At 39.4% G+C, this 25,174-nt stretch overlaps 1 protein-coding gene across 4 annotated transcripts; it reads left to right on the top strand.

The window, feature by feature from the left end:
* The first annotated feature begins 2,185 nt into the window (after positions 1-2,185).
* fam20b (FAM20B glycosaminoglycan xylosylkinase) lies at positions 2,186-23,692 on the top strand. Of its 4 annotated transcripts, none has more exons than XM_017455855.3 (9): positions 2,200-2,345; positions 10,232-10,348; positions 10,513-11,033; positions 12,978-13,064; positions 13,263-13,372; positions 17,879-18,050; positions 21,203-21,394; positions 21,470-21,529; positions 22,445-23,692. In XM_017455855.3, exons 3-9 carry the CDS (start codon positions 10,657-10,659, stop codon positions 22,674-22,676), a joined length of 1,230 nt encoding a protein of 409 aa, XP_017311344.1. In that variant the 5' UTR covers positions 2,200-2,345; positions 10,232-10,348; positions 10,513-10,656; the 3' UTR covers positions 22,677-23,692. The 4 variants fall into 4 exon arrangements, with proteins under 4 accessions (XP_017311343.1, XP_053531656.1, XP_017311344.1 ...); XM_017455856.3 differs by having other exon boundaries at positions 2,218-2,345; positions 10,237-10,348; XM_017455854.2 differs by lacking the exon at positions 10,232-10,348 and having other exon boundaries at positions 2,186-2,345.
* Positions 23,693-25,174: the final 1,482 nt, after the last annotated feature.

The following is a 25,174-nucleotide window of genomic DNA, read 5'->3' as shown; positions in this document are numbered from 1 at the left end:
GGGTGTGATTTTCAGGTGGTTTGAAGTGCCTTGAAAGGTGCATTAGGAAAGAAATGGGAAAATTATTTCTGTAACGGTTAAGTAGCTAGTTTTGAATGATTTATAATTTTTAATTTTTACTCCATGAGCCCGCTCACATTCCTGCCTGTGTAGACAAAGCTCCATCCCCAGAACCTATGGTGATTTAATTAGAGTTAGCATTAGTAAGTACTGTCATAACATCACTTTCAAGTGCACTTGGACATTTACATGCTTGAAAGCCAAGTTATGACTTTATAAACATGCAAAATTCTCCATTTTAATGAGGATGTCAAGGGGCATGTCTATAAAACAAATTATGACAGGCCTATCCATACACAAACATGCATTCTGGACCAGAAGGCAAGTTTCCAGACCTGCCACCACTGCTGGGGAAAAAAACAACCAAAAAAAAAACTATAGAACCATCACAGAAATTGTAATGGTTTCCACTTCAAATACCTTTACCATAAGCTAACCATTAAAACCATTACCATTATTGGTCCTTAATGGTATCTACTAGATATAACATGCCATCAATAGAAGTCAACAAATTATCAACAGGGACCATTATAGTTTCCATTAAAACCAATACAATTCACATTATAATCATTAAATCCATTACAGATTCTTTGAGGGGTTCTATTTTTTTTTTTTTTTTTTTTTTTTTTGTGGTGGTGGGGGGGGTGTTCAGCAGGAAGTAATTCACTTCTGCTGAGGCCATGGCTTATACTTTATTAAAAAATATATATATATTTCTACATACATTATCCACATTATTTGTCCTAGTAAGAAATTATATATATATATATATATATATATATATATATATATATATATATATAATTTTATATATATATAATTATATATAATAATATATATATAATTTTATATATATATAATTATATATAATAATATATATATAATTTTATATATATATAATTATATATAATTATATATTGAGTATTGCACCAGCACGTTTGCTGTGCACCTCCAGGGTTGGGGGTTTGATTCCTGCCTCCGGGCTGTCTTCTTAAATGTTCTCTCCATGCTTCAGGGGTTTCCTCTGGGCACTCCAGTTTCTTCCCCCGTCCAAAGACATACGTTGTAGGTTGATTGGCATTTTCAAATTGTCTGTAGTGTGTGTAAATGTGCCCTGTGATGGGTTGCAACCCTGTCCAGGGTGTCCCCCGCTTGCTGTCCCGAGTCTCCTGCACAGGCCCCAGGCTCCCCACGACTATGTGTAGGATAAGCACTACAGAAAATGTATGGATGGATAGAAGGTTAACCCTACTTCTATCCCCTAGAAACACTGGAAAATACTGGGGGATGGACTGCTGGAAAAACAACAGGACTGCTGGATAAAGAAGTAATTTTTCATTCAAATTATAACAAACAGCAATTTGTAGCACACAACCTTATTCAACTCTTCAACCAGACGCTCTGTGGAAATTTCTGGAAAGTTTTCTATCTTCTGTCTAATATGACTGAGTAAGCAATCTAACTATAACTATGAAGCAAGGACGCACTTACAAAGTGCTGCTTCCAGTGAACATGGGATCCTATAAGCAATATTTCATTATGCTTTTCAGAGATGTTCTTTGAATAATGGCAAAGAAACGATCGTTTACGAATGACAAAAACAAACAAACAAACAAACAAACAAACAAACAAAAAACCCACAACCTTATGTAGGATAAATGGTTCAGATAATGGATGGATGGATATTTAGCGTTATGTAATTTTGCATGCGCTGTATATACACCATGAAACGTGTTCATCATTCCACAAACTAAGGCACTTTATTTGTCTAGAGTTCTGGTTGTTAATGCGGAGTTTGGAAATATTAGATCTGTATCTAACATACGAACACAACAACCTATACAGGGGGAAACAACAACCAGCATGGAGTGCTGCAGTAACAGGTGTTGATCAAGAACGTATTGACAGCGTAGTTGTATAACAGCGCCCTCTGGTGGTCATCAACTCAACACACAACAACAGTGGTACTGAGATGTTAATGTCTTTTCTAAGGCAGGAAGCTGATGATAAAGAAATACATCCCACGAGTAAATCTTAAAAATGAGTAAAAGTAAGATTTACCGTGGGTTTGAGATAAACAGAAAAATATGCGTGTTCATATATTTCCTAACCATTGTATGTGCTCACTTTAAGCAGAAACGTGACGCGTTCCTCGCTTTAATGGTGTGTGTACACACACACGCACACACACACACACGAGCGCAAGACGGACATGATGAGACGCGTTTGCACAGCGGATCAGTCAACTGCATTAAACCCTAACAGCTTTATTTCTGTATGAAAGGGTGAGTTGTGTTCTCCAAATCTATCCTGGGCTTCACCCGTTCTAGTGGCATGTATGCCCCACATCACATGTAGCTAGCTGCATTGCCTTAGTGACACATTAGCTAGTTAGCAGTTTAGCTTAGCTAGCTTTCTTCTACAAAGCCATTATGCTGTCCGCTGCTAAAGGATAAGTGTTTATACTAGACTGACAAACCCACATAGCAGGAAGGGGAAAACATGGGGCCTGTATTCTGTGTTGTGTTTATTTACCTTCTAACTTACCTACCTTATGCTAACTAGCTAGCTAGCTAACTACTTTACTTGGCAGTGCAACTAGCTCATATCTATTTGATGTTTTTCCTGACTGTGGAGAAAGTGTGCTTAAGCAGACGTTTTCATATTTCACTGTCGTTACTTGGTTAATAATATCAATTTTAAAAACTATAACAATAAAACAGGCAGGTGGCCGTTAGCTAGATAAAACCTAACACCTGTGATACGGAGTTTTTTTTTTTTAAATCATTATTATTATTATTATTATTATTATTATTATTATTAATTTATTTTAAAGCTTGTAAATTAAATTGTAAACTAATTCTTTTGAAGAGGTCAGCATTTTTGTTCAGAGAGAGAGGTGTGTGTGTGTGTGTGTGTGTGTGTGTGTGTTAGGTAGCTTGTTGGCTGTGTGTGTGCACATTCATCATCTATTCATTCACAACATATGCAACACAATATCACTGGCTGTGTTTGTATCCGTCAGTTACACGTTGATATCCGGCTGTGTACACCGGTTACAGCTCTTATCTAGTGAAATAAACGGTCCAGTAAATAAATACAGATTAGTTATTAATCTCTGGATGCTAGTGGTTCAGTGGCAGAGGTCGGTGAGCTAATATGTGCTATGAATGAGCGATTGTACAGAGAAGGAAGTCGAGTTCTGCCTGCGTGGAAGCTCCAGCACTCATCCTGCTCCAGTCAGGTTCATGTAAAAGACTCTTTTCTGAAGAAAAGAAACTATAATACTGGGTATTACAAACTCCTGCTTGTGCTGGATTTAGGTGAGGCACTGTATGCCACCTCAAAAAGCCAAAAAGATCGAGATTAGAAATCCTTTACAGCAGACATTCTCAACCTTTTGTAACTAAAGTTACCCCTCCCCCCTTATTCGAGGAGACTATGTATAATGATTATATATTCTATATAAAATCTATATATGTTATCTATAATATACACATACATACACACTTAATCTATAATCTGTTTTAGATACATAGGTTTTTTTGTGTTTTTGTACTTTTTAAAATTACTTTTCATAACTTTTGATTAAAAAAAACTTTTATATAACTATATAACGGACAGGTGTGGAACATGAATGATCAAAAATGTTTCTGAGCACTGTAACTACTTTGAACAAGAGAACTTGGATGTAATAACGTGGACTATTTTACATATAAAACATGTATTACATTCGTCTTACATTCTAAAAACATTCACATACGAATGATGTAAATTGGGAGGAAGGGTGTGTCTCGTTATCCGTGACATTGTTAAATCTCCGGCTCTCGGCTCTTCACTGAACAGAGCAGACGTAGAGAGAGGTGTGAGTGCAGTGGGAAAGCAAGACCTCGCGCTTGCAGGACAGTACTGGTGATATTTGGAAAGTTGTTAAGGTTTGTCCAAAAAGTCGCTGGATTTGTCACTGTTACAAAAAAAAAAGTCGCTAAAGGGGTCTGAAAAGTCTCTTAAGTTGGGAACACTGGTCTGCACTGACAGCTAGATAATAGGTAGGCTAAGCTCCGCCTCTCCCCAGCAAAAAGAAAATACAGAGGGAGAGAATGCTGCGTTTTTCATTTATGCACATTTTATTTGAAAAGCAATAAAATACTTATTAAAATATTGCTTGAAAACAATTTGCGCCCCCCTTCAGATCTCTCCACGCCCCCCTGGTTGAGAACCTCTGCTATATAGTGTAAAGATGTGGTACATTGATAAACTAATTATGCACACCTGATATGCTCGTATTTATCTAATGAAGACTCAGGGTTGATGAATTTATGTCTCAACACCACCCCGGCACTATGTCAGAAGTGTACATGGAGTGTTTAAATTGGGTTTGCACTGTACTGTTACAGACATCAAACCTTCCTGTGTCAAACCCCGTGGTGTTAGGAGTAGTGACGTGTCGATCATGAACGATCCCTTCATTTGGAACGGATCTTTAATATGACTCGGGAACAACGAGTTGTCTCGGAGAGCGATTCATAATAGTTTATTGTATCTATTGTCATAATAGATTTTTATTGATTTTATTGATTAATTGTTGCGGCTCTATGTATCACAATATTTTTGTTTAGTATATATTATGAGCACTACCTCTTCTTACACATTAGGAGGCAGCACCGGTGTAGTAATATACGGAGCAGGAAGTTTGCGAGTGGGAACCGAACTGCCTCACCACCATGATTGTAAGCGTCGTGAAACGATTCAGAAGCACATTATGCTGGAAATGGCATAACCAGAAACTCTTTCTGGTTGAAATAAATTAAAATAAAATCGTCTGTGTAATTAAATTGGTAAGATGACGGGAAGGCACGATCTATCACCAAACAATCTTTCCATGTTAATAACATTGCCATGAAATACATATGACACAAAATTCAATGTATGAATATTGCAGTGGTTTGATTTGTTGTCATTTCAAAATAAATGTATTAAAATGTAATATTCTGTTTGTGTCAGTATCGTCTCGGTATATATCTCGTATCATGGCTTTAGTGTGTCATCTCCTGCCTAGACCACTGTAATCATACAGGTCTAAATAAAAAAAAATATCATATTGCGGTCATAACTGCCAACAATACAGCAGTATTACATAAAAAAAGTATAAATAATAATACTTTTGTTTTTTGATTCTTAAAATAGCTTTTTATTCATTTAAAGTAAACTATTTTAAACTGAAAAATATTTCATTATTAAATATATAATTGAATTATTTAGAAAATTCATTTAAATCTTTTTGGAAATGTAATAAAATTCCACCACAATATTCATTATATCTCAGAAAAGCATATTGTGACAATTTATCACGATGTCGATATATCATCACGTTGCCCAGCCCTAGGCTCTGTTTCTTTCTTTGACAGAAACTCCTCGATTAACTCTGTAAAATTTCAGCTGTAGATTATATTCCACAATTACATTAAAGTAGTCAGTCAGGATTTAGAGATTTTGCAATCTCAGAAATGAAATCAAGCAAACGCCGCAATATTCGGAGGAATTTGAAATTTTTCAGAATTACCGCAGATTTGGGCCTGGACGCATCATGTGACATCACCACAACGCGTATTCAGCCAACGCCCTCTCCGATTCATGTGCATCGAACATGAGTACAGCTAAAAGGACTCAATTACCAACAAACATCACTGTGAAAGACCGTGCGAAACAATTGCATTCAATTTCGCCAATTCAAGTAGTTTTCCATAAAAACAAAACACTCAACAAGCGGCATCACAAAGTTTGAGCATTTTGAGCAAAAACGATCACAAAAACTCTGCGAAATCCTGTAAAGACTGCTTAGGTTAAGTTCATACTTCACGACTTTCAACGTGAGCAGATCGCAGAACACTACGAGATTGCTCAGTGGCAGGGGGTCACACACTATACGATCTGACGATGACTCTATCACCTGACGACTCTATCTGGTGTCCAAACGACGCTTTGTCACGAAAACACATGCAAGAAGTGACACAGATACATGACGTGAAAACCGCGTGCGAAACTGGAGTTGTTTATGTGAAGATGGATGTAGGACAGAAACGAGCTTTGCGAGCTGTTTGCGTGATGTTTTGAGCTCCTGCCAAAGTCCAATTAAACTTTGCTCCATGACTTATGTCCACGCTTTTCTTCTTTCTTGTTTCTTCTTCGTCGTCATCTTCTTTGAATGTTAACAAGTTGTACCGCTTCTCCCCTTTATGCTTCTGCCATAAGTTTAGTGGGTTTCCCGTCCTCACAGTGACCTCACCCCAGGCCTTGCTCTCTCATTGGTTGTAGTTCATCACCAGAATCACTACCAGTGATGACACTTTTCACACCACTGGATGTGGAGACGCCCGACAGCTCCAGATATTTATCATGCAAAATGTCTTTGTCATTGAGTAGTTCACACATAACGATCGACTGCCGATTGCGCAAAGGGTTTTTGTCGGCGACTTGCAAATCGGGTCTACAATCTTGTAGTGTGAACTAGGCTTTACATGTTAAATGGTTCAGATATTTGAAGCTAGGCTTTTGTGATATAATGATTTTATTGTCTCTGCACAATATTATACCACAACGAAATCCAGTGATGCTTACTCTGATTATATTGTATTAGCAGAGACCTGGCAGTCTTTACGCATTTTGCACAGGAGCTTTGCAGTTTAACTTCGAAGTACGCTAGTATGAGTTATCACTTAAAAAATACACCCAGGTGAAAGAGTAGACCTGTAAATCTGGAATGATTTACGCAGGTGTTTTGAATTCTCAGACGTTAACTAACACCGCTGGGAATCCCCGTCCTACAATGCGTCGTAGCACATTACGCAATCCGCAGTTTTTTTTGGAAAATGTCGACCAATTGGACTTGGTTCATATATAAAAGGATTATGTAAAATAATCCTTTGATAAATACCAACTGTGTTGTTTTTCACTGTTTACTGCATATTATTGAAGAATTACCTAAAAATCCACCATCCGTCTGAGTTTTAGCAATTGCCATTGCCAGCAAGCAGTTCCTGACTACAGAGCTGGTAATATTATAATGGCCTCCCCTATTTTTCTTCAACGTGAAATAGTGGAAATGCCCATTTCATGAACAGATATTCTTTGTGCTTTGGATCATTCTCAGCACACAAGTGACACTGACATGATCTTGTCATGGTAGTTTGGCGTTGGTCCGAGTGTAACAGGTAGACCAGCATTGCTGGGATTTTTTTTAACCACCTACTTTGTTGGGTCTACCAACTAATAATAGTCAGAATTTCTGTGGAAATGATTATGGGCTCGAGGACGATTTAAAGCATAATGTGCCTTATTTTTACTACTACAATGTGCACTAATAAGGTAGGTGTGTCTCATAAAGTAATCAGGAAGTGTACACACTCCTGATGCATGCATGTCATATTTCACACGCTCACACAGCTGTGCTGTGAGTGGGCCACCACCCAAATAATATTTAGTCAGTGATGATCTGTTTCCACCAATGGAGGAAACTTCTGTTGGCTGACAGCAATTGTTTATACCTAAAGCTACACCTACAATTGAAACCAAAAGTTTACATACAGCTCAGGTAAAGACTGTCAAACTGAATTGTTGACAACTGTGTTGTCATTTAGTCATTTAGAGTATCTAACTTTATTTCCATAAGAGGTCATTTTAAAATAAGAGAGATTTATTTCAGCTTGTATTCGCTATATTTGATTTTCTGCGGACTGTAAGTTTCCATACACTTTGTGTTTGTTGGCGTTGACTTTTAATTGCTTCAACTTGAATCAGACACTTGGTGTAGCCTTCCACAAGCTTTTCACAGTACTATGCCAGATTTTTGCCCGTTCCACCAGACAGAACTCAGTCAGGTTTGTCGGCCTACTTGCTCAGACAAGCTTTTTCAGTCAGTCCACATATTTTCTCTGAGATTCAGGTCAGGCCTTTGTGATGGCCACTCCAATTCTTTTGTGTTTTGAAGCCATTTTGAAGGTATGCTTACGATCATTGTGTTGCTGGAAGACCCAGTTGAGACCAAGTTTTACATTTCTGGTTGATGTCCTGAGGTTTTAAAAAATATATATATTTTCTTGATAATCCACCTTTCTTCCTCATGATGTTATCTATTTTTGGAAGTGTACCAGCTGCTTTTCCAGGAAAACACCCCACATCATGATGGTGGAATTTCTGGAGACTTCCAGTCTGTGTGTTGTATGTAAACTTTTGATCCACTGATATTCTTATATCTGGGGAAAAAAAAATCTCTTGATAATTGATTGTTTTAAAATGACCACTGATATGGACAATGATGTGAACAAAGTAGATGTCCTGATTGACCTGCCAAAAGTAATGTATGATAACATGAAACATGTTTCGTTGCTTCATGTTGCTCAGAAATTAAATTGTCTATAATAGCGTTATAATAAGTCTGTAATCATTTTCCATAATAATCTCTGTAATTTAGTCTTCCATTGAAGTGGCTGTACCATAAAACTTGACTGGCATATTCTAGGTAGTTTACCTCATCTGTATAGCAATTATGTCAGTTTGGCAATTCCCAGACACGTCATGACCAAAATAAAAGACAATCCCTTCATTAGAGAAGGAAAAGGAACAGTACGTGCAGTTTTGCACAAAACAACATGTAGAGATCATTGTCATGCCATGTTGACTTTACACACTCCACCCAACTTCTTGTAGATGTGGAATAAACTCACATGAGACACAGAAGTTTAAACACAAGGGCAGTATCGGATCGCCCTTATGCAAATATTAATATCCAGATATACACTGATCAGCCATAACTTTAAAACTATTGACAGGTGAAGTAAATAACATTGATTATCTTGTTACAATGGCACCTGTCAAGGGGTGGGATATATTAGGCAACAAATGAACAGTCGGTTCTTGAAGTTGATGTGCTGGAAGCAGGAAAAATGGGCAAGTGTAAGGATCTGAATGACTTTGACATAGGGCCAAATGGTGATGGCTAGACGACTGGGTCAGAACATTTCCAAAACAGCAGGTCTTGTGGGGTGTTTCTGGTATGCAGTTGTTAGTACTTACCAAAAGTGGTTAAAAGAAGGACACCCTGTGAACCAGCAACAGGGTCTAGCTAGCCCGTCTGGTCCGATCCCACAGAAGAGCTACTGTAGCACAAATTGCTGAAAAAGTTAATGCTGGCTATGATGGAAAAGTATAAGAACACACAGTACATCGCAGCTTGCCGTGTATGGGGCAGTGTAGCTGCAGATCGGTCAGAGTGCCCATGCTGACCCCTGTACACCACCGAAAGCGCCTACAATGGGCACTTTAGCATCAGAACTGGATCAGGGAGAATGGAAGAAGATGGCCTGGTCTGATGAATCATGTTTTCTTTTACATCATGTGGACAGGCCAGTGCTGCTTGCTGATGTAAGATCTGTTTATTACAGATGGTCGAGCAGAATGGCCGGTTCAACTGTGTTTGCAGTTATAAACTGTTTGAGCACATCCACTACGAGGACAAAGAGCACCATGTGTTTGGCCTTACCACATGATGCTCAAGTTCAAGTGGTTTTATTGTCATTTTAACCATATACAGCTGGTACAATACACAGTGAAATGAAACAATGTTCCTCCACGATCACGGTGCTACATAAAACACACTAACCACATGAGACGACACAGGACTAAATAAGATCTGCACATTTCTACATAAAGTGCACATGCGAAACGTGTGCTAAAAATGCAGGACAGTACAATACTACTAAAACAAGACAATGGGCACAGTAAGTGACAGTGTAGTGCCGAACAGTACACCGTTTTAGTGTGGAAGTGTCTGATATAACAGGCAGTGCAGAAGATAGGTGCCACAAATTATATTCCTTCCTACCACTACCTTGAGGTCTATAATAATTACATCTGATTGGGTGGTTTAAATTCAATAGTTTTAAATAGTCCTAACAACCAACATATAAAAATACTGTGATAATACCATGGATTGTGACTTCCAGCCTGAAAAAAATGGTGACATATATATTTTAAACCTCCAGCCGCTTGGTTGTATCCTTGCTGGAGTGATCTACATTAGGCCTGGGGGTGTGGGCTTTTTTTTTTTTTGGTTTTTGGACATTTCAGTGGTGATATGAGTAAAATCCATTCCTATGTGTGACCTTTGTTTTAGAGCAGACAAAAAGTGAGCAAGATAGAGGCATCAGTCACATACTATCAAATGAAGAACCTTTTCCCAGCCCTCCATCCTGTGTCATAAATACAGAAGAAAACAAATATTCTAAAATAGGTATTCATTTTTCTTTTACTTAATGAAGCATGACACATCAAAGTTCTTGTAGCAACAAAAATCCATGTCTGTACTAACTTTTCTGGTGTAATGTATGTATATGTCAATATCACTACTGTGCAATGTAAAGGCTATAATCTATCTCTTTTTCCTTTCTTCCCCAGCCTTTCACTTAACTTTGCCTGTCCTAATCGCTTCCCACGTGCCCCCTCCTTTTCCTCTGTGACTGTTCCCTCTGGTGGTGTACAGTAGTCAGACCCTGTCATGCTCAGGGCGTGACCCCTTGGGTTTCCTTCTCCTCCTCCATCATGAAGTTGAAGCAGCGTGTGGTGGTGCTGTGCGGTGTGCTGCTGCTGCTGGGCCTGGCCAAGCTCTTCCTGCTGGATGGAGGCGAAGGCTCAGCCGCCAGCCGCCGTGACCTGCGTGCCTTCCGGAAGATGGAGGCGAGCCTAGCTCTGGCCAAGAATGCCCGCCTCACACACACGTTGCAGTCACCTTGGGAGGTGGCAGCACAGTGGGTGGGGCCACGTGAGGTCTACCCAGACGAGACACCTGAGCTGGCCGCTGTGCTCAGCGCCCTGGTCACCGCCCGTATCCAGAGGGCTGACGTCGGCTACAAAGGCACTCAGCTGAAAGCACTTCTGGTGCTGGACGGAGGACAGAAGGTGGTGTTCAAGCCCAAGAGGTAAGCAGATGAAGGACGAGTAGGCATGTGCCATAACATTGTTTTAATATCAAGAGTTATATTACACTTGATCACGGTTTCCAATATTACTGAAACTTTGTATTTAAAGCATCTCAATGTTTACCTGTAGGTTTCCTTTGTTTAACCAATCATGAATGACAAGCTTCACCCTGGAGCAACATTTACAACTGATTATAACTAAGAATACACTTAAAGAAAACACTTTATTAGGAACACTATACTAATACTGGGTAGGGGGCTCTCTGCTCTCAAAACAGCCTCAATTCTTCATGCTGTGGATTCCAGAAGATATTGGAAACATTCCTTTGAGATTCTGGTCCATGTTGACATGATTGCATCAAAAAGTGCCTGCAGATTTTTCAGCTGCACTTTCATACTGTGAATATCCCATTCTACCACATCCCAAAGCTGTTCTACTGGATTCAGATCTGGTGACAGGGAAGGCCACTGAAGAACACTGAACTCATTGTCATGATCATGAAACCAGTTTGAGACAAGTTTTACTTTATGACACGGTGCATTATCATGCTGGAAGAAGCCATTAGAAGATGAGTAAGCTGTGATCATGAAGGGATGCACATGATTCAGGAAAAATACTCAAATAGACTGTGGCATTCAAGCGATGATTGATTGGTATTAATGGGCCCAAAGTGTGCCAAGAAAACATTCCCCACACCAACACACCACCTCCACCAGCCTGGACTGTTGACACAAAGCAGGTTGGGTTCATAGATTCAGGCTGTTGGTGCCAAATTGTGACCCTACCATCTGTGTGCCTCAGCAGAAATCGATATTCATCAGATCAGGCTACATTTTTTCAGTCTGTAGCTGTACAGTTTTGGTGAGCCTGTACCCATTGCAGCCTCAGCTTTCTGTTCTTTGCTGACAGAATTGAAACCCGACGTGGTCTTCTGCTGTTGTAGCCCATCTTCAAGTTTCGAGGTGTCATGCATTCTGGAGATGCCTTTCTGCTCACCACAATTGTACAGAGTTGGTATCTGCACTACTGTAGCCTTTCTATCACCTCAAACCAGTTTGGCCATTTTCCATTGAACTCTCTCATGAACAACAAGGAATTTCTTGCTGCAGGACTGCCGCTCACTGGGTGTTTTTTCTTTATTACACCATTCTGAGTAAACTCTAGAGACACTTGAAAATCCCAGGAGATCAGCCTTTATAGAAATATTTAAAAAAGCCCGTCTAGCACCAACAATCATACCACAGTAAAAAATCACTGAGATCATATTTTATCCCCATTCTGATGGTTGATGTGAACGTTACCAAAAGCTGCTGGCCCATATCTATATGATTTGCTGATTAGATAATTTCATGAAGGAGTAGGTGTACAGGTGTACCTAATAAAGTGTTCTGTGAGTGTCAAATGGGAATAATCCTCTTAATCTTAACAATCCAAATTATATACTAATAATCTGCTTTACTGGCATGGAACATTCATTTGTGTTTTCATTCAGTGGTTTATTAAAGATAAGATGGAAATCTCAATAGTGACCTGTATAGTGGCAATGCGTGTTTCTAATATAAAAAAGTTCATTAGACCAATGAGATTTTAGTCTTATGGCAAAACCTGCTATAACAACCAGTATTTGAACAGAACATCAATTTAACAAACCATGTTATATAGTTAGATTGATATTAATCAGATTATAGTGGTTTGCACGTTTGATGAGTGTTAACACATCAACTTTCAGATCTGCACTTCAAAACTAATGGTGTTTACCATTTAATGTTGCGATGCAAATGAATGTAACGAGTGTCAAAAAGCTTCTCTGTTCATTAAATGTTTTTGGAATTTGAGCTTGAGCTTTCTGTTTGTTCAATTCATAAACATTGATGCCATTTCAAAATTGCATTGCTTTGTATATAGTTCTATAGTACTTTAATGCCGATGTCTCCCTTTCACAGGTACAACAGAGATTATGTGGTTGAAGGAGAGCCCTATGCAGGCTATGACAGACATAATGCAGAGATCGCTGCCTTTCACCTAGATAGGTAAGACTCCCACATAGGCAAATGAAATACAAAATATACTGCATTAATATAACTTTTATTATAACAACTTTCATATGGTCAGTGAAACAAAAGCAGGAACAGGAGGAGATGCGGGACAGATAAAATTAGCTTGTTTAAGAGATTTAATTACTAGAGTTTACACAGATGCTACATGGACAGTCTCTTCCTCCTCTACAGGATCCTGGGCTTTAGGAGAGCACCTCTAGTGGTGGGGCGATTTGTGAACCTGCGCACAGAGATAAAGCCAGTTGCCACAGAGCAGCTATTGAGCACCTTCCTCATGCACGGTCAGTCTTTCTCCTCTCTGTCAGATTCATCTGAGGAAGTGTGTTCATTTCTTATCCAAATGCAGCCACCAAAACATAAAATCTCTAAACGAACAAACAAAAGAAATCAATACTTCAGGCTCAGTGTTAATAAATAATGATGCAGTAAAATTATTAATATGATGTGTGGGATATGGTGTGTAAACTAGCACTGTATGGGTGTTCGGACACAGTCAGGGACTACTGGGACTAAATATCTTGAGCAAAATCCACAAAAAAATGAAGTGGCTGAGAAAATGCATAGAATGTTAGGGTGAACCTGTAGAGCATTTGTTATAAATAATAAATACAAAATGTAATATACTGTATGTACTGACTGGACAACTTGAATTATTCACACAAACACATTTATAATAATACTGTTTTAGTATTTATTTGCTATTATTTTTAAATCACAGTGTTTTAGGTGGCCACAAAATTTCTTGGAAAATCACATGCTCCTGAGTGAATGCGTAAGCACACCATCCTGCAATTTCTGATGCTCAGAATGCATAAGAATGCTTTTATATTACTTTGTGTATAGGGACTCCATCAACCAAAGAAACAAGAAACCAACCGACACATTCAAAGTTTGCTTACACTATTTAAAGGCAGCGTTTGCTTACGGCCATACCACTCCCACAACGCTGATCTCGGAAGTAAAGCCGAGTCGCACCTAGTTAGTACTTGGATGGGAGACTGCCTGGGAATACCAGGAGCTGTAAGCTTTTCATGTAGGTCTGCCGAACATATTGAGTGTGTGCACTAGGGGGCGGTGTTGCATGTTTCAAACCAGAATGTACAAGGAGGAAAAAAAATGGAAGCGGCTTGATTTTCACTCCTGGTTTTCAGTACTGTATGTGATGAAGTTTACACTGTTCTTGAGAACCATTTGTGGTGATTTATTGTTTTACACTGAAATTTGTCTTGTGTTGTTTTCCATTTCTTATGCACCTCCTGTTCTTCCAAATATTCAGTTACCTGTTGTTGTTCTTGTAATGTTTTAAAGATGAGCTGTATTAGTGCTTGTAACGCTCCATCTATTCTGTCTTCTGTTCCTCAAACCGCTCTGTTTTTCTTTGGAATTATAATAGTTTGGGTTATATCACAACCTTACTGAAAACACTTCCTACACTTTCGCAAGCTACTGTATACACTTCCCAATTCAATGTGCACCATCACAAACTCGTAGTTCATGTGGTTTCCCCTTCGAGTCACTGCAACCATGCTGGGTAACGTAAACCTGTTTCTCTCTCTCAAGATGGATATCTTTATGTGCATTTTTTCTTTTTGCAGAAGTATGAGTATGATTCAGCCCAGAGTTGGTGGGTTGAGGTCATGGTTGTTCCACTGGGGTTTTGCAAGGGGGTTCTTGTGTGCTTGTACACAATGGATCTAAACAGCAGCTGTGTATGATCAGCTGCCTGCACTCAGACCCCGGGCAAACCACAAGACCTCAGAGTGCATTCAACACCTGTCTGGCAGTCCCAGGCATCCTCGCCCTTGCACTTTTCTCCCAGTCTATTGCAGTTTTACGTCTTTACGTTTTCTTAGCACGTTTAATTTATTTGGAGGAGCTTTTAGTCCTTTTAGAGCCCTCTACTGCTTATGAGGTAAATTACAGTTGCTATGGACCTCCTTTTCCCTTGGCCCACAAATAACCCTAGCCCCTACATTGAAACTACATAGGTCAAAAAAAAAACAAAAAACCCACATTGCTTTGTAGAACTAAGTTTTTTTTCCTAGAGGTATAGTTTGAGGTTTATGAACTGCTTTGTCATGAACTGAGGGATTTTTTTCTTCCCTTTTCATCTCTAAACAGCTTTCGCTTGCAATACAACCCTCCAGTTGCTATGGAAAGTATCTCAGATAAAATTGGTATTGTACATAGAAGATACATACTAAAGAGTACATTGCTTCAGTTTACTTCAGTTTACTTAAGAAATTAAATCAACTTTGAAAGCAATATTCCTTCACTGCTTTACTGGTCTCTGACCAGCGAGAGAACATAAGACTGACAGAACTTTTACAATACTAAAAGACCTTTGTATAGTTTATCACCATGTTTCAGACAGGCTGACTGGGATAAATGTGCAGAAAGAGAGTGACTGTGAATCATTATTGACAGCATGGCTTGGCCTGACGAGCATCAACAACAACAAAATTTCTGTCCTCTGAATTGCAGAACTAGGCTCGATGCAGTGAATCTGCATGAATTCAAGACTTTTCTTAGCCAAGGGGAAGTCAAAAGGGCCTGAACAAAAGCATTGCCAATTGTCTAGACAAATATTACCAAGACTTTGTTGTCTGAGTCAGTTAAAACTTACCCCCCAGTGTACAATTAACATATTAAAGGAATTATATAGTAATTCAATCTGGCGTTTGGGGGCTAAAAGCTTGCGTACATTCATTTATTCAGAAAGCATTATTCTTTTCACTGTCCAAATAATATGTAACCAGAAAACAGGAATTAAACATCTCTAATCATTTTGCATTGCTTGTAGTGAAACCATGTAAAACAGACATTCATTAAGCAGGAGAGCAGGGCCTAAAGAAGCCCATTTTTGTTATATCTAGATCTCCATTTTCCAAATTGCATAACTGTTGGGCACTCACTTGAAAAGTAGACATTGCTTGGCCAAGAGACCGTGATGAGGAAAGGCCACTGTTGAAGTGTCTAGACCAGGGGTAGGCAATCTTATCTGGAAAGGGCCGGTGTGGATGCAGGTTTTCATTCCAACCAAGCAGAAGCCACATGTGAATCTATTGAAAGACCAGATCAACTGATTAAACTGGTGGAATCAGGTGTGCCTCCTCCTTGGTTGGAATGAAAACGTGCACCCACACCGGCCCTTTCCGGATAAGATTTCCCACCCCTGCTCTAGACAAAGCAAAATAAGTGATCATTTTACTCATGTGAACGTGTAATCACAAGCACATCAAGACATGTGAAGAGCACAGGTGCTCTTACAGGTGCTCTCATAGGTGCCGCCAACATACTTTCACATAACAGTCACGGAGTCTTATGAACCAAACCAGAAAAGGGAAAGGAAAAAAAGAGCAGCTTCTGAGGACAAAAACAATGGAAAGTTCCCTGTTTCACTGTAGGAATAATAAATAGAAGCCAACGTGAGTGTAACTTTTTTTTTGTAAAATTCTGGGGAAAACACAAATCTTGCATGGTTAATTATAAACCACGTCAGCTCTCAGATTTCACCGAGATGTATTTCAAAAGTGTTTTCAACCGTCTGTATTAATTAGTATCAAACGGTTCATATATTGAAGCTGTGTATTGTATATCGTGTTAAATCCACAGTTTTGGATTGCTTTCTAATCTGGAAGATGCTTTAGACTTTTTCTCCAATAAGGTGTGTGTTCTTTTAAGCCCATTTTGATATTGTAACCAGAAAGCAGCAGCAACCGCAAAACAAAATTTCCTTCCTCTGAATTGCGGAACTACACTAGCTGTAAGGAGGATGGAAGTCAAGACATGTTTTAACTAGGACGGAAGAGCATGAACAAAAAGCATTGTCTACAAAGTTGAATGAGTGAATCTTGATCACTGATGATCTGTCTGAAAGAAGGGTGCTAGACTGTGTTTACGCTTTCCTCCCATTTACCACTAGTGTCTTACAGGGAATTGTGTAGAAATTTATTCTGGCAGTGGGGTTAAAAGCACGTATTCGGTCATTCATTCATTTATTGATCGTTGAAAACTGTTTTTATCCTGGTCAGTGCATACATGCATAGCCTGTCCACTTAGCAGCATCAGCTGGTTCATGTATTTTTAATTTTGATTTATTTCCCTACACCATATATTTGTTTATGTATCTTTTAGAGTTGCTACACTGTACGCTGGAAGTCTTTACTTTAGAAGAAAAAGAAAATCGCGTGCAGGCTGAATTGTTTACACTCTGTGTGTTTGGAACTGTATTGCCCTGAAACACCTCATAAAATCAGAGACAACGCTCATGATCAACATCCACCACCATAGATCCATGGGCATAGATACATAGTGTCTCGGAGGACAGTATGCGAGTCCTTCAGTGCACCTTTGCTTGCCACACTTACCCATAAACCCCCTCTCTGCATTCCGATGCAGATTCGCAAACTGTATTTCAACGCAGAAAGTATAAATCAGCTCCAAGTGTGTTACTGTTAGTTGAGACTAATTAGTGATCTTTCTGTTTCTCTGAGGGTGTTGGAACACGTTCAAGCGTTTTGCACTAGTACAATGGCTATGTAGTAATTCAGTCAGTGCAGTGGGATTTTAAAAAAAAAGTCAATATGATGTTTTTTCCTAAATGTCCACAATTATAGCAGTAGATTTAGAGCACTTTGATGTACTATGATGCACCTTGATAACTAATATTTAATTCATTTGATTTCAACTTTTGCACCATAGGAATGCATAAAGGTTGCCTGTATTATAATTGCATTGATTAATGCTAGCTGTGATTGATATTTGTCCCTTGTGTGTGCCTGTAGGGAATAATACCTGCTTCTATGGGAAGTGTTACTACTGCCGGGAGAGTGAGCCTGCATGTGCTGAGGGTGACATAATGGAGGGATCAGTGACACTCTGGCTCCCTGACGTCTGGCCACTGCAGAAACACAGACATCCATGGGGGCGCACATATAGAGAGGGCAAACTCGCCAGGTACACATACAAGTCATTATTTGGCTATTATAGAAAAAGAAAAAAGGTCCTTTTTTGGTGGGGGGCTAATTAGTTGTGCTCCTCAACATGTAGGATTAATTTTATGGTTGTGAGTATTTACTCGCAGAGTTTTTGTAAAGTGCCATGAAATCTGGTGGCAGTCCAAAAATAGTGAGAGTCACAATGCAAGCAGACAAAATTAAACCAGGATAATCTATAAAAATGAAACTGGAAACACAAGCGAAGGTCTAACCATGGAAATACCAGACATAAAACAAGAATAACGCTGAGACTTCACAACAATAGACATTCACAAAGACACAGAAGGGCATGAATAGACCAGCTACTCAGGAAATAATACAAAACAGGAGCACACAGCTGCAACACTATAGGGAGTTAAGCCAGTGACGAGACAGAGACTTAAGCCAAGACTCAAATCAAACCAAACTGCAGATATGGCTGTATAAACAAAACATTAGAGGAACTCTAATATATGTGTAGAGAGGGGGAATTTGTAACAGGACCCCTTCCCTTAGCCAGTCCTTCCAGAATTTTGCGGTCACAGAAATTAACGTAAAATCAAGGAAACTCCACAATGTTTGAATTTTAAAAAATGTAAAAATTTAAATGTTAAATTTTTTTTTTTTTTATTATTTTTATTTTTTTTTTTTTAAACTGCGGTCACAGAAATTAACGCAAAATCAGGAAACTCCACAATGTTTGAAGGAGCTTGCAATTAAAAAAAAAAAAAAACTAAAAAAAAACTGCAAGTTGCATCCCGAATTTTACAAAAGGCCGCAGCAGAATCAAGCATTTTGGCCGCAACAATCAGAAAAAAAACTCTGCAAAACGAACTGTGTGAACTGCTTACGGAATGGCTCCCAAAGTGCCAGAAGAGTGTCAAAAATGGGGTTCTGGACAAAATGGCAGATGGACTTGAGGCTAGGATTGTCCAGAAGGAGTAAAATCCTCAGCAAAGGTGGAGGTGTGGAAAAAGTCGCTCACAAAGTGAGGTGGAGTAACGCGACAACCTCAGTGGAGTTAGGAGACAAAGCGACATCATCCATGGAGTCAGGGTGAGGCGGGATGGAGCGCCGTCCTTGGTAAAGTCCCGGTGAGGCAGATGACAGGAACTCAACACATTACATAGAATCAGCGCTACTCACACTGGGAGCCAGGAAGCATGCAGAGAGGGGGGAAGTCCTGACAGTTTTCAGTTGTTCATGTGATTGAACAGGGTTTGCAGTAATCAGGCCTGGTTGTGTCTGGTCCAGCTGAACCCCATTATGAATGCAGTTTCATAGATTTGGGGAATTCGTAACTACGGGGGCAAATATATTTTCACACAGGCCCAGTTGGTACTGGACAACTTTTTTGCTTCAGTAAATAACATCATTTAAAACTGTATTTTGTGTTTACTCAGATTGCCTTGGTTTTATCTTAGATTTTGTTTTAATTTCTGAAACAATTTAGTATGAAATGTACACAAAAATAACTTTCTGCCTTTATGGTGAAATTTTAACCTATGAATTAAAGTGAAAAAACAATAAATCATTTTAGGGGAAAAAATAAGTACAATAACCTAGTTGTGCAAGTGTGCACACCCCTAAACTAATACTTGAAGCACATTTAGATTTTAATCACAACATTTTAATCTTTTAGAGTTTAGGGGTAAGAGTCAATCAATTTGGCACTTCTTGTCTTAGCAATATTTTGCCCTTCTTCCCTGCAAAAGCATTCTAACGCTGTCCAATTGGCTGGGCATCTCCTGTGCACAGCCCTCTTCAGGTCACCCCACAGATTTGTGATTGGATTTAGATCTGTACTCTGGCTGGGCCATTACAAAACCTTGACCTTGTTCTGGTGAAGCCATTCCTTTGTTGATCTGGAGGTTTGCTTCATGTCGTTGCCATGCTGATAGGTGAAATTCCTCTTCATTTTAAGTGTTTTAGCAGAAGCTTTACGGTTTTGTGTCAAAATTGACTGGCATTTGGGTTACAAAGCTATTTGACTGGTTTTATTCTCTCCACCCTGATTAAAGCCCCAGTTCCAGTTGAAGAAAACAGCCCCAAATCTTTATGCTGCCACCACCATGTGCTGGATTTTTTTTTTTTTGCGTGGGGGGGGGGTAACCATAACACATTATTCCACATGGTTTTGGGAGATTGGATGTATTATTTAATGTATTTTTTTTGGTTTAAAAAAAGGCTTCTGTCTTGCCACCCTACCCCATAGCCCAAAGATATGACGAATTCGGGAGATTGTTGTCACATGTAGGGAGCATCAGTACTTGCCAGAAATTGCTGCAATTCTTGTAATGTTGCTGTAGGCCTCTTGGCAGGCTCCCTGACCAGTTCTCATCAATTTTAGAGGGATATCCTGTTCTTAGTAGTGTCACTGTCATACCATATTTTCTCCACTTGTTGATTATTGTCTTTACAGTGTTCCATGGTATATCCAATGCCTTAGAATTTTTTTGTAAACCTCTCCTGATTTATATTTTTCAACAATGAGATCCCGTACCTGCTTTGTAACCTCTTTGTGACTTTTCCAGTTGGATGTTACTAAGAGGGATTTCAGTAAAATCCTATAGGAACAGCTGTACTTGGGGTAATCCGTCACTTTAATTGATGGCGGGTGTTCACTAATTAGTATTTAACATGAGTTTGAATGTTATTGGTTGATTGGCTGTAAACACTGCCACATTCCCTATTATATAAGGGTGTGCACACTTATACAAGATGGACATTGGAAGATTTTTGTTTTTCTTCCCCCCACTAATGTCTCTAGGTGTTTGCCACTTGTTAATTATATGTTACAATTTCACAATAAAGGTGAAAAAGGTTTTTACATGATTTAACTTGTTTTTTTTTCCACAGAAACCTGCCATTTTAACAGGGGTGTGTAGACTTTTTATATCCACTGTGCATCTTACATTTTTCTTTAAAAAAAAAACCTATCCCTAAGTGTGGACACGATGCATGAAAGGGTTGAATAGGCGAGTTCTTTTTAAATGAAGATAACTTGTCAGTGTCTTCCTTTGGGGATAATGATGCTACTGCTGATGTGCCATTAGTCATGTCTAGTTCACCCATGTATCATGTGTTTTATCTGAATTTAAATTCATGTTATTGATTTTGTGTTTGCGTTAGGTGGGAGTATGATGAGAGTTACTGTGAAGCAGTGAAGAAGATGCCTCCGTACGATGCCGGGCCACGCCTCTTGGACGTGATTGACACGTCTGTTTTTGATTACCTAATTGGCAACGCGGATCGGCATCACTATGAGAGTTTCCAAGACGACGGCGGAGCCAGCATGCTCATTCTACTGGACAATGCTAAAAGGTGATGAGAGAAGGACAGAAGTTAGATGATAAGCTTGTGAAGAACTGGAAATAAATGTGTGTTCTTGGTTTGCAGTTTTGGGAACCCAGCTTTAGATGAAAGAAGCATTCTGGCTCCTCTCTATCAGTGCTGCATGTGAGTGTCGAAATATGCACCTTTTTATTATCGGTATGAATGCAGATGCAATTTTTTTTTTTAATGCTGCGAATACCTAAACTAATCATTAAAAATGAAAGTTTCTGACTCAACCATGAAGTTCCAGTCTTAGTGTAGACCGTTTGGCAAAATTTTTTTTTTAAAGGTCCTAGTGTCTCTTCATTGACACCAAAACATTTTAACAGCCCAATAATATTAAGTGTGGATTGTATGAGTTACGCTTTGAATTATGTTGTAATGGATATTTACTATAACACGTCTGCATGTGTTTGTTCTAGATCACCCTACGAGCATAGCGAAGCAGTGTTTCTATAGGGTTTTAGAAAGGAAATAAGATCAAGTTTATTAAGAGAGCTGATTAAAAAGTATTTGTAAAAATGACTATGGTCAAGTAGCAGTGTAGTTAATGAGGTCGCTGGGCTTCTGATTATGACTCAGAATATTAGGCTTCCAAGAAGTATGCAAGTGAATTGCAGCAAACAGGACATAAAAGTTGCCTTCATTTCTGGCTTACTTTTGAAAAAGTCATTTCATGACTGGACCTATTTGTACCTGCCCACTCTTCTGGTTTCTGTGTGCGTGCTCAGGCATGTGATTTTGTGTGTGCTAGGAAAAGATAGAGAAACGATTGCGAAGAATCAGGATACAGGGTTTCCTCAGCAGGATTTTTTTTTCCCTTTCTGCTTTCTTCTCTTCTTTTAATTCGCACATCTCTCTTTATTTCCTACAAATTAATGAATGTCAACCAATGTACTGGTGCAATTTGCAAGTGCTGCATCTACTTTCCTTTCACAATGACTTTCAATCTGGTTTCTTTCACTCACTTTCTCCTGCTCCTACTCACTGCGTTTCTGTTTCTTGCTCACGCTGTCAATTTCTCTGTCCCTCTCTCAGGGTACGTGTGTCCACCTGGAATCGATTAAACCTGCTGAAGGGTGGAGCTCTGAGTTCAGCGATGCGTCAGGCTATGGCCCACGACCCTGCCTACCCAGTTCTGACTGAGCCTCACCTCGCTGCCCTCGACCGGCGTCTCAGCAGCATCATAGCCAGCATACGCCAGTGCATAGAGATGCAGGGAGCAGAGAGCACACTTATTGAAGACCGCATGAACCTGCCTCATCCCTAAACACATCAGAGAGTGTGAGAGAGAGAGAGAAGGGGGGAGGGGGAGGGAGGGGGGTTGCTGCCTGTTGGTGCAGACTCATACCATTAGAGGCTCACTTCCTGCATTTGCAGCATTGCAAAGAGAACTTAAAAGCTCTGGGAAGTAACCTCAACCCAAGCAGGAAGTTGTCTCATAACTCATTAACATTGAAGACCCTGTCTTCTCCACAAACCAAAAATGATATTTCCTCAAACTTACACACACACTCTAATCTAATATTTTTCTCTTCCATAGTTCCTAAACATGCATCACACATTAGGAGTACATTCACCCACTCCCTTGCAACATTCTTACTTGGCCTTGTAATATATTTCTTTCTATGAATTTCTCTCTCTTGCTGGGTACCAAGTGGCCTGTAACGTTGAACATGCCTGGGCCTGTTTGGGATCAGGGACCTTCCACAGCAGCTTTGGGGGGGTGTTCACAGGCCTGGGCTGCCCCGTACTGTGTGTCAAGGGCAGCACCAGTGAAATTTTGTCACTAACCTCACAAAGCATTAACAGACTATCCGGGGAGAGCCTGTCTACAAACAGATTGTACATAAGCAACTATTTAAAGACGATCTTGATAAACAAATTAATGGTTTTAATGTTTTAAAAGATGATGATATTGAGAGTAACTATGCAGGTTTGCCTGCTTTAAAATGTACAGTATGATTTCTGGACATAAACGGGTAGTGGGTGGAAGAAGCTGCTACTGAAGCTCAAAAATAAGACGGGGAGAATGATCGAATGGAACGCGACGAGAGTGATCTTGACATTTATCCACAAAGCAACACTGTGGCTTCAGGTTTTCATCCAAGGCAAATAGGAGACCTAACAGTGATTTAAAGACCAAGAGCATCTAATTAAACAATGTGAATCTGGTGTCACTCCTTGTTTGGACTGAAAGGCTAGGGCTAGATCAACCATTTCCTGATAAGATTGAGGGTCCCTGCTGTGTGAAGATCTTTTGAACATTAAATCGAATTAAAATTCGGTGGTTTCCTCATTTACAAGATGTTTTTACAAGAAAATTTCTACCTCATCGATTTATCAGTTTTCATTAACTTTAATTGTTGGTAGAGGTCTTACACGGTCATAATGACTTAAAATAGTGTAAGTTGTTTGCTGCAGGTGATAATTTAAGTATTTATTATATGAGAACATGTCTGTGCTATTTATCTGTCCCACCTAGGGGCAATGGTTAGCATGTTCTACTGGTTCTATATGTTTTCTGTTATGGTTGCTGACCTCATTAAGGCACTTTCACTCAAATTACTGGAAACATATGTCATGTTTTCATTATGTTCATGACTGAGACTGAAACCTGAGAAGGTTAGTTGTTTGGTCTCTAAATATTTCTTATCCGATTATAGGATTTATTCAAACCACTTGGCTGCCCTGAATATCACATAATATCTAGAGCTTGGTCTGTTTTCAAAGCGGGCTATGGAATTTCCAAACTGTCTTCCGACAGCGAATCATCTCCTTACTTTGCCCCTCAGTCATCTCTGAATTGAATCGGCTGCACAAATGACTGAAGCCTCAGCCACGCTTGCTCACTTCTGAACTCTCATATCTGTTTTCCCTCTCACTCCAGATGTGTGTTATGCTGAGAGCAAGATCAGCTGCTGTTAGAGGCATTACATTATGCTTTGAATGGGGTCATTACCGTTCCTGCAGCTTGTGCTGTAAGTAGGCATTTCGACTGTAAGAGGGACTGCCCTGTGGCCTCTCTAACCCACTGCTGGTATTTGTGTTTTAGTGTGTCATTCTTTGAGGTGCCATGACCTATACTGTATGTGTTCGTATAAGTCCTGGTTGGAGGAGGTGTTCGTGTGTGTGTGTGTGAACGTTCAAAATGAGTAAACCTAAACAAACTTGTAGGCTTTCCCGGCTTTTAAAAGTGCAGATGGCATTTCATATGCATTATGTTGAATGAATAAGTGTGGCATACAATGCAGCATCATCCTGTATGTAAATTTTGCTAAACTGTCTTTCATACTTCTAGTCCTGGAGAGCGAGGGTACAGTTCGCACCTGTCCTGTGTGGGAGGAGTTTAGAATAAATGCAGAAGTCCTCTGAGTTATGGGCATCTGAAAATTATTCATGCTTTTTACTTTCATTTACAAGTAGGATAACGTTTACCAACATTGTATAGCATCTGGATGCCTTTGTCTGACCGTAATTGCTTGTTGTGAAGGGTTTTTGTGTGCATATGTGTGTGTGTACCCTCAGTTACCAGAAACACTGTATTTCCTGCCTTGTAGTGTTTTATGTTTGGCTAGGTGGTCATATCTTGGTGTAAGTATGTGTATTTAAAGTTAGCCTTAGTCAGTGGGGCCACTTATACTTAACATATGCCCCAGAGGAAAACTCTATCTAAATAAATCCAGTCATAAATAATTTACATAAATGCATGTGGTTGGAAAAAGCCATGACTGAGGATCTGCCGTGGGAGCCAAGCTGGTTCCTGTT

This window comes from Ictalurus punctatus, chromosome 25 (assembly GCF_001660625.3).
Source record: "Ictalurus punctatus breed USDA103 chromosome 25, Coco_2.0, whole genome shotgun sequence".
Lineage (NCBI taxonomy): Eukaryota > Metazoa > Chordata > Actinopteri > Siluriformes > Ictaluridae > Ictalurus > Ictalurus punctatus.
Note: the sequence above shows the minus strand (reverse complement) of the source record. Positions and strands in the feature narration are given on the sequence as shown.

What these genes read in the sequence shown, in the direction of transcription:
- fam20b (XM_017455854.2), top strand. Translation starts at nt 10,657, where the DNA reads ATGAAGTTGAAGCAGCGTGTGGTGGTGCTGTGCGGTGTGCTGCTGCTG. An exon ending in GTGGTGTTCAAGCCCAAGAG is followed by an intron (nt 11,034 to 12,977) that starts GTAAGCAGATGA and finishes TCCCTTTCACAG; the next exon opens with GTACAACAGAGATTATGTGG. An exon ending in CTACTGGACAATGCTAAAAG is followed by an intron (nt 21,395 to 21,469) that starts GTGATGAGAGAA and finishes CTTGGTTTGCAG; the next exon opens with TTTTGGGAACCCAGCTTTAG.